The sequence below is a fragment of the Typopeltis vanoorti genome, chromosome 15 (genome assembly GCF_054136105.1).
Source record: "Typopeltis vanoorti isolate ZY-2024b chromosome 15, IOZ_Tvanoo_1.0, whole genome shotgun sequence".
NCBI classification, from domain to species: domain Eukaryota; kingdom Metazoa; phylum Arthropoda; class Arachnida; order Uropygi; family Thelyphonidae; genus Typopeltis; species Typopeltis vanoorti.
In genome coordinates, this window is record NC_143563.1 from 17764844 (window position 1) to 17775109 (window position 10266).

General features: G+C 36.2%; 1 protein-coding gene across 1 annotated transcript in view; it reads right to left on the reverse strand.

The window, feature by feature from the left end:
* Positions 1–4707, reverse strand: part of mrn (general transcription factor IIH subunit 4 marionette) — a 126719-nt gene extending 122012 nt beyond the window's left edge. Inside the window, exons 1-2 of the mRNA XM_090404878.1 lie at positions 4462–4707; positions 3921–4097 (exon numbers count right to left, since the gene is read on the reverse strand). Coding sequence (XP_090261004.1) covers positions 3921–4039 — 119 coding nt within the window. The 5' untranslated portion in view covers positions 4040–4097; positions 4462–4707. The remainder of the gene's footprint in view (positions 1–3920; positions 4098–4461) is intronic.
* Between the last annotated feature and the right edge of the window lie 5559 nt (positions 4708–10266).

A 10266-nucleotide genomic window follows, 5' to 3' on the forward strand; every position in this document is an offset into this window, starting at 1 on the left:
TTGATGAACAAATTGAAAAGCAGTGGTCCAAGAACAGAGCCCTGCGGTACTCCACTAGTCACAAGACGTCTTTTTGACTCCACTCCTGAATAAACCACTCTCTGGTATCTCTCCTTCAACCACCCTCCTATCCATCTTACCAACCCTATATCTATTCCCATCTGCTCCAGTTTACTGATTAGGGTTCCTAAAAAGATGGAAGAGGACAATTTCCTTAACAAGGTCATTTTCAGAAGAAGCAACATTCCACATTTCAAGAAACATACACAGACAATACAATGTTGAATTTGGAATTCAAGTTTATTGAGTGAATACGTAGATAATGAAAGAGATTCCTGTAAAGTGAATGTGTCACGAAGAGAAGAGCTAGACCCAGTTTTCTTTGAGGAGAAAAGAATAAATAATGCGCTTTTTTTTGTGGGGGGGGGGGATATGTTTAAAATTGTGTTCTTACACAGCTTCAGAGAACCTGATGTCATTTTCCAGTTAGAGGGATTGTCAATGTGTTTTGGAAAAACTGTGACAAAATCAGGAAGTCTACTTCACAAATAGAATAGCAGGGTAGAAAAGAGCCAATTTGCTGCCTCTTTGAAGTTCCAAACTTTGACCCACAGATGTTGTTACATAAAGGATAAACAGTAGAGGTCAAAAGTGATGTCACTGTATGAGGTAAAAGACAAATTCAGATATGGTAGCTATAGTTGTTCCAGAAATGTTATACTGAACATGGTAAAAGGCTGAGTTACAGATCAGATGTACACTTATTTATATGAAGAGTATACTAAACTCTGGCTTAATTTGTCCAATGTAAACCAAAACAAATGGTTTTGTTTTGCATATTAACTGGGGCATTTTGCTAATTTTTAGAAAGTTCTAAATATTACCTCAAAAAATTGACAGCAAGACCCCAGTTAATACTGTTTTGTTATGGTGTTTTTTTTTTTTTTTTTTTTTTTGCAAGAACTCAGTAAAATGGTAATTTCCAAAATTCTTTGGCTTTAAGAGATAACACTAAATGTATCATGTGCCTTATATGTGCTTGGTATAGAACATGTGTTTAGTATGGATGTTTGGATATCCATACTGAACATGTAAAAATACAATACAGCAAGGACTGAATTGGCTAAAAAATAATTTCTTATTTTTGAGTCATAATGTCTAGAAAAAATATGAAAAGTGAAAAATCAAAGATGCAAAGAAAAAAGCAAGGTGGTCTGAAAATTTCTCGGCCTTGACCAAAGATGGCAACGCTATCAGCAAGATTTTTTTTTTTAAGTTGCTACATCTGTCATAAGCATCCATGTGAAATTGCAAGTCATTCTATCAAGTAGTTTGTTTTATAGCTGTCTGAAGCAAAAGTATTCTCTGTATCCCTTGAAATGGATAAAACTGAGTATCGTGCAGTTATAAAATTCTTTGTAAAAGAAGGTTTAACGTCAAAAGAAATTCATTCAAAGTTCATAAAAGTTTATGGGCACTCTTCTTCATTTTTGACAATTAAGAAATGGGCTTCGGGTTTAAACGCAGCCGTACCAGCCTTGAAGATGATCCATGTGAAGGATGTCCAAAAAGAGTATCAGCACCAGAAATCATTGATCAAGTGCACAATATGGTATTGGATGACCAGCGAGTCAAAGTGAGTGAAATTGATGAGACTATAGGCATTTCAAAAGAATTGCACAAGATGGGCGATGTGTTTGCTCATAGCAGATCAAATATGCACTCGCATGAAAATCTCTAAACAGTGATTGGGGCATTTTAACAAGAATAAAACCAATTTTGTGCATCGATTTGTTACTATGGATGAGACTTGGATTTGCCATTACACACCAAAAACAAACAGCAGTCAAAACAGTTGACAGAAGCCACTGTTTTGTTCAGCACCAAAGTCGATTTCATCAACAGGAAAGGTCATGACATCTGTGTTTTGGGATGCTAAAGGGATTTTGTTTATTAATTATCTTGAAAAGGGTAAAACAATAACTGGGGAATATTATTCCGATCTTTTAACCAGATGAGACGAAAAAATTTGTGAGAAAAGACCCGGTTTGCAGAAGAAAAAAATTCATCTTTCTTCAGGACAATGCACCTGCCCACAAAGGTGTTTTGGCAATGGGAAAATTAAGGGATCTCCACTATGAATTGTTGGAACATCCACCCAATTCCCCAGATTTGGCTCCCTCTGACTTCTATCTCTTCCCAAAACTAAATGCAAAATTAAACTCACTGGTCAGAGTTTTTCTTCGAATCAAGAGGTGATTGCAGTTGTAGAGGGGCATTTTGCAGATCTTACTCAGAACCACTAGAGGGATGAGATAATGGCACCGAAGCATTGCTGGAATAAATGTATTAGTCTTAAGAGAGATTATGTTGAAAACTAAAAATAATTTTGAAATTATAAATGCGTGTTTTTATTGTTAGGCCGAGAACTTTTCAGACCACCATGGTAAGATCTTCAACTATAACTTTCAAAATTTTCAGCAGAGGTAATCCGTTCAAGAAGCCATAAGTTTAAAGAAATGGGGGGATAAGGCTTTGTATTTGGGTGGATGATCAAACTCAACATTACATATCTTTAAGTCAATTAATAATAATGGAAAAGGCAAGAAAACATATTTACATGTTCAAGAATTAATAACAGAAATGTCAAAAACATTTACAGCTAGCAGAGACTGGCTTGATTTAAAAAGCATAGTAACCTAATAAAATACATTTCCTCACTGGATAAAGTGGCAAGTTCAGATAAAAAGGCAGCTCAAGAATTTCCTGCGACTTTGAAAGCCATTACTGAGTAAGGCAATTATCCTCCTGAACTTGTCTATAATGTGTTTATAATTATTTAAAATTTATACATAATAACACTGTTGAATAAAAGTTCAATAATGTTCTAATTAGGTTTGCGTTTTCACCTTTCCTTATTTACATATAGTTACAATGATCCCACATTTAGTACTCTAAATTCTACGAATGTATCTTGAGCATTAACCAAGATATTATTGTCCTCTGTTATCATTTTATTCCCTGAAGGAAAGTGAAATTAGACCTTTTTTGGATAAATTAGATCTGTTCACTTTAAACTAAAACAAATAACTTTTACTAATTTTTAGGTCTTAAAATAACAAGATAAAGTGTGATACATGATAGAACAGGAGTCTGGGAAACATTGGCACTAGTAGAAAATGTCAAGTTTTTTCATTTGGCTACAAAGTAAATTATACTTGACAACTGTATTCTTGCTTAATTCTTTATCCAAGGCAACTGATGTGAAGTCAACAGCCTCTATATATAAGAAGATGCTTAATGCAGAAGTTCTGTTACACTTATATAAAAAATTAAATAAGATTATAATTTGACAAGTAGAATTCACTAGTAGGAAAGTTTGAAAAGAGGAAGACTTGAATAGACTTTTAGCTTGAACAAATGAATTAGGTTATAGTTTTAATAAATGCGAGATGCTGTACTGTGGAGTGCAGGAATATAAGAGTGATTTTGATTTTTATTGTCTTTAATTTATTAGATTTATTTGTTTCATTCCTGCTAGAGGCATACCAACATCTTTTTCTAACTCTCACTCATTTTGACTCCAGTAGATAATAGATATTGAAATCACCCCTACCTCCAAGATACGAGGTATATTCTAATTTGTTCTCTTTTGAATCCAATTAAATTTTCAATTAATAATAATGTAATTAACATAAAAACATTAATTTAAGGGCAGCTCCATTCTGTGTATAAGCCTTGCTAGCCATACTTCTCCAACATCAACATAAGATTTAACTGTATTCAGATATATGAAATATTTGTTTTGAATTAAAAGAAATCTTTCTTTTCTTGTAAATCATTTATGAAGAAATATTTCTTTTGTCACAAAGTTTTTTTAAGAAGTTAAATAAATATGAATGTGCCACTGATTAACTGACCTGAATACTGCAAGACATGTTGCTGGATGAGTATAGAGTTTATCCAATGTGGCTGGACTTAATGTTTTCAAATACCCATGCAGATCTTTACATTTCAATCCTTGGTGACTTGAAGTCATTGTGTACAGACTAAGTCAGTAAATAAATTTGCTCTTTAATTTTCCATGTGATAAAAATCTAAAAAGGAAACAAATTACAGTTCATAAATTGCCATTCACTTTATTAACTTAAAGTGAAACATAATCTTATAATTTAACAGAAAAAAAAAATTAAAATAGTCACCATTCAACTTGCATATTCTCAAACCAGATTTTATTCCTAGGTTTAGGCATTGCAATTCACTCATGTTATTTATATTTTGTATATGTACAATGCATGGCTATTAATTATAGTGTTCAATGTACCAAATACATAACAATTCCAATGTCGAAGATTGTACGTTAAGACGCTCTCTAATCAATTTCGCAAAGCATAAGCATATTTGGATCCAAATAAATAAAAGTTATTTAACATCCTTTATAGATTAGACACTGCTTCTTACCTGTAACTGAATTAAATATTTAGGTGAGTTGGCATCACATCAGAATTCTGACGACTTGTACGATGTTCTCTCAACAGAGATACATTTGAAATGTGAACATAGCATGCCACTTAAAATTTACAAATCTTAAGAATAAATCCTGTAACAAGAAAAACTACATCACTATTTTATAAGCACAAAATCACATTTCAGAACATGCACAAACATAACCGACAAGGACTTCTAACACAGAAACCAACGTTCTAAAAGAACTACCCATGTCATCTAGTACAAAAACAAAACGACACCACAATACTTAAGCTAATAGAGAATATTTTTATAAAAAAAATCCCTTGCCCAAATTTCATATATTATCCCTGATTGATAAATGATAATGTTGAACAATGACCGTACAAGAATTATTATTATTATTATTATTATTATTATTATTATTATTATTATTATTATTATTATATAAATCAAGTGGACATTAAAATCCAGCATTATTTCAAAGCCGAAGTAGAAACTAGTAGAACTTACGGGAGCTTAAAGAGGACATATAGAAGACATGATCGCTTGTCCAAGCGTCCACATATTCGCCTTTATTGGTCCATTTTGATAAGGTTTCACTGGCCTGACAGCTGTTTCGAACTAGTTGGTTCTTCTCAGAGACCAGGCAGAAACCTTAAGAGAGCGAAAAACTCTCATTCAGTACTAAGGAACTCGAAGTGTCGGAGAGGTGTATTCAGGGCCCCGCCAACCCGAGGGTGTAAGGGGTGCACCGTACCCGGGCAAAAACATTGATAGGGCGGCATTTTATGTAGCTAATATCTAATTTGGATTACACAATGCAGTATTAGAGGCGACCGATAAAAGTTTGCACCCGGGCGGCAAATACCCTTGGCGTGCCCCTTGGTGTATTTTTCGTAAGCGAACTCTCGGCTGGTGCGTAAAGTATTTACTAAAATAAAGAGTCAAAAGGCTTCAGTTCGGCGATGCAAAAGTATATAAATCAAGTTCTTAATTTATCTAATTTTGCATCGCCGAACTGAAGCCTTTTCGCTCCTTATTTTAGTAAATTATTATTATTATTATTATTATTATTATTATTATTATTATTATTATTATTATTAAGAGAGACCTCCAGGGAGATAAGGACTCATCGAGGTAGGCTTACCCACACCAGCAGTCAAAATCGTTTTTGAATTCACATTATTTGCACACAACATCCAATGGCAACCCAGTCCAATCATGCACGACTCTATGAGAAAACTCTAGCTTTCACCCACTTCTTGAAGGCAAATCATTCTCAACTAACAAGGACGCCCTCTCGTCCTTTCTCTACTCTCAAAATGAAAAATTCCACCTAGTGAAATTCTGTATAGCCCATTCAGAAGTTTGTAAGTCTCACTCATATCATCCCTCTTTCTATTGTTTGCTAGTATCTGCAGTCTACATATTATCAATCTGCCTTCATAATCAGTATTCCACAATCCTCATACCATTTTTAACTCTCCTTTGCATTCCCTGCACAGTATTAGAATCGAAACGGAAACCAGGAGACCAAACCACGTGAGATCTTATCAAAGCCTTTTAATGATTCAAAATGGCTTCCTTATCTTTACACCATAAAGTTCGTTTAAGCAGTGTAATTATCCTTTGAGTTGTATTTGCAATCTATACTATTATGTGGCTTGAACTGCGATTTGGCTTAGATACCACAAGGTTTTGGATTCCATCTATGGCTACAACTTTCCAGGTGTTCAATAGACAGTTCTGTTGAACCTCAAAGTCCTCTATCGTCATATCTGACAGCAGAGGGCTTTTTTCCCAGATCTGTTTGTCTAGCATGCTGCATACATTCTCAATAGGGTTCAAATCCGGACAGGCAAGGGAAAATGATGGGAGTAGCAGTGATACTTGCTGAACTGCTGCTAAACAATGCTTACAGGATAGACAGTAGCACTTTGTCGTCCATGAACACAACCTTCACTCGTCAAATACTAGATAAAAATTCAACATTGCAGTATGGACTTGATCAACAACAATGTCTAGGTATTCCTTCTAGGATATTCAACCTTCCAGCAATATCAGGGTACCAGTTACACATCAACAAAACATGCTCCACAGACCATGATACCTCCTAAAGAATTATGAGTTGTGATTACAAGGCAAACCCTCTGTACAGAAAAGGTGACTCTTGAACCGCAACATTTTCCCATTCTTCAGTGTCTGGTCACAGTGTTCTTCAGACCATTGTAGACAAATTTCGGTTCTTCACAGAAATCTATGGTTTTTGTATAGGAATGCGACTACCAATACCGATCCTATTCAAATAATGCGAATAGTTAGGTGAGAGATGGCTCGGGAACAGCCTTCATTAAATTCTTCAGTCAATTGCTGCACAAAGGATATTCTGTTTATCCATACAAGCCTTCTCAGATGACGCAGATCTCGATCATTATAGACTCCCGATCGCAGTTAGGGCCTCTTGTGGGTTATTTTTTCACTGAATAAATACCTCGGATATCTCAACTTTTGAGAAACCAGTAAGGTCTGATGTTTTCAAAATCATTGTTCCAGCTAGACGACACCAGTATTAAGCCCTTTATCGAGTTCCGAAAAATCCTTTGTTTTTTGCATTGCGAGCAATACTATAGACCAGGGATTCTCAACCTGGTGTTCAATATGGTGTTCAATAGGTGTTCAATAAGGCAGTGGTACATGAGCCACTGCCTTACTGGCACATCTAATATCTTGAATTAAATATAGTGGTACACCACTGAAAAAGGTTGAGAACCCCTGCTATAGACTATTACTAACCAACAGCATTATTAAATAGTTGCCTAGAACACGTGATGATGAATGTAACCAAGTATATTGCATACACGATCGGAAAGTGATGATTACGTACATCTGCATAAAGATTTTTAATTCAGTGATCTGTATGTGTATCATAATCCCACCACTACAACAGTAATAATAATAATCAGCTAATGCCTTTTATTCCCTTATAGGGAATAGGCGAAGCCTTTTAACCCTATCTAGCTTTTGAAGACAATGGACAGTTCAATCTCCCCCAATAATACCCAATCAGAGATAACTGGCCCATGACCATCACTAATTATAGGCGGCAACCAATGAAGAGATGGGCAAGCAAGTGCTGCTATCTCTTGGTACCTAACCCTAACAGAATGTGTTAGTCTGAAATAATGTGAGTTCTACGATCGATTGTCTTGAATTTACGGGACGAAAAACCTGAGTTTCCGGGAGAAACACCTGCTTTCCCGTGCCAGAGATCGACTAACTCGGGAACCGGTCGAAGAAAGACTTCGAAAAAGTTCCTCCAGTTGGAGACTAGAGTTCAATTTAAGTCCATCTTCGGGTGGCTTAGGCAAAAGAAGTAATCGCCACTTCCACTGAGCTACACAGGCCTATCATCATCGGTTGTTGCCTATAATTAGTGATAGTCATGGGCCAGCTATCTCTGATTGGCTACCGGCAAAGATTGAACTGCCCATTGTTTCCAAAAGCTAGATAGGGCTAAAAGGCTTAGCCTACTCCCTATAAGGGAATAAAAGGCATTAGCTGATTATTATTATTACTATTATAGTGGTGGGATTATGACTCACATACAGATCATTGAATTAAAAATCTTTATGCAGATGTATGTAATCGTCACTTTTCCACCGTATATGCAATCTTGGTTACATTCGTCATCACTTGTTCTAGGCAACTATTTATGAATGTTGCTGGTTAGTAATCGTCTACAGTATTTGCTCACAAGGCGAAGAACAAAGAATTTTTCGCAGTTTGATAAAGGGCTTTTTGTGGGTACCATCTGGCTAGAGACATCATTGTGCAGACTGTGCTCAACAAGTGATTTCCAGGAAAATGAATAGGTAGAGGAAGTCACCGGGCAGTCCAGGTTTGACCACAATGGATTTCTTCCTTTAGGCTACGTAAAAGGCATTGTGTCAACGAAAAAATCCAGTCCCTTGCCCACTGCACCATAGATTAACATCAACCAAAAAGCAATTCCAATGGATATGCTCATCGAGTGTGGTCTGAGGTGGAATTCCGTTTTGATCTCTGTAGGGCTGTAAATGGTGCGCACAATTGTGTTCCACAAACACTAACAGGTCATCAAACCTGTAACACTGTACTTTGATAATATATACTACATTCATTTTTGCTTCAACATGTCATAAAATAAATTTCATTGAAAACCCGGAGTTCTTTTTCGGACACCGTGTACATAGTATGTCATGCGGGAGCGATATTATTAAGGAAAAAAAAGGTAGTTCGGAAATTTACTACCAGGGGCAATGTAGACACCAAATGCATGGATTTGCATATCACTCAACTAGAAATGTACCAGGAGGATTTGAAAACATGGACATGAGATTTCCCCCTTCATTTAGGTTGTAAATACCGTCTACAGTGATGGCACTAACCTTGCTTTAATGTGCTTTTAAATTGCTTTAATGTGCTTGTAAAGTTGTACTACCTAAACAATTGCAATGCTGTTACTACTCTCCACGAATTTCGTCTCCTGACCAAATTAGTCGTTTTGAAGAAACCTGATCGTTTGGGCATTAGACTTGTCAGAGGTCTCAAACCAATCAGTTCACAACAAGCCAATGAAGTTGCTAATACTTTTGTGAAGCAGGTCATGAATAACAGCTGTGGTTTCTGCAGTGCATATGCTATATCAAACACATGGATGTGTCTTGCACAACTTTCTGGAACATTCTACGAAAGATTCTGCACTTCTACCCATTCAAGATAATCCTGACACAGGAGTTGCGTACGCAGGACTTTGAAGGTCGACTGATATTAGCTTTAACATCCTTGCTCGAGTGAAGTTGGATGCTGTGCACCTGCGATTGATTTTGTAGGGATATTAGGCACATTTTTACTTGACTGGAGCTGTATTTTGCATTTGTAAATTCGTAATCCGAATTTTTTGAAAGTAGTAGTGACTTTTAGCACACGTGCTGATATCCCATCAGTCTCTATTGCTGAATTCTTATTCAATTTGTGCAACAGCACTGATACCTCGTTGTCATACACCTGTGTCTCTTCACCTAGTGAAGAGGTAAGAGTGAGTTCAATGTTGCGTACACCAGGTTGATAGCTTTTAACAAAATGGGCACTCTTTAACTGAACAACCTCTTCTGCATCTGTAACTTTCATATCATCTGGATTTAGAAGAATTATTCTTTCATATTCATTCTTTCTTTTACCTACAGCATATCGATAGAATTCTTGTGGGCTGTCTTTAGCACGCAGAGCCTGCTAAAGTTTCTTTTCATAGTCAGATTTTGCTTTCCACACAACAGTTGTGACTATTCTAGCCTGCTGCTTATAACGTTCATAACGGACGTCATTCTTATGCACACGATATTCATTCCACATCGTCATTTTCTTACGAATCTCTTGCTTAATAAGATTACAATTCATTTGACTCCTACTCTATTTATTCGAACTCTCGGAACACATTGTGATATCGCATCATTCAAGTGTTGTTTAAATGTTTGCCATCCATTGTCGATATTCTTACCATCCAGCAACCAATCCCATTCCACTGAACTCAGTTTACTCCTCAGTTGGTCATAATCTCCGGACTTTTTAGTTCAGAATGTAACCTTTTCTGAATGGAAAATTGATAAATTTAGTCACTTCCCAAGTGACTACAGTACCACATGATCACTGTCACCAACCGGAGGCAGAATAGTTACGTGTTTAACTGAAATGCCCTCTGACATTATAATCAAATCTAACACTCTTTGCCCTCGAGTTCCTTCTGTTACATGCTGCTTG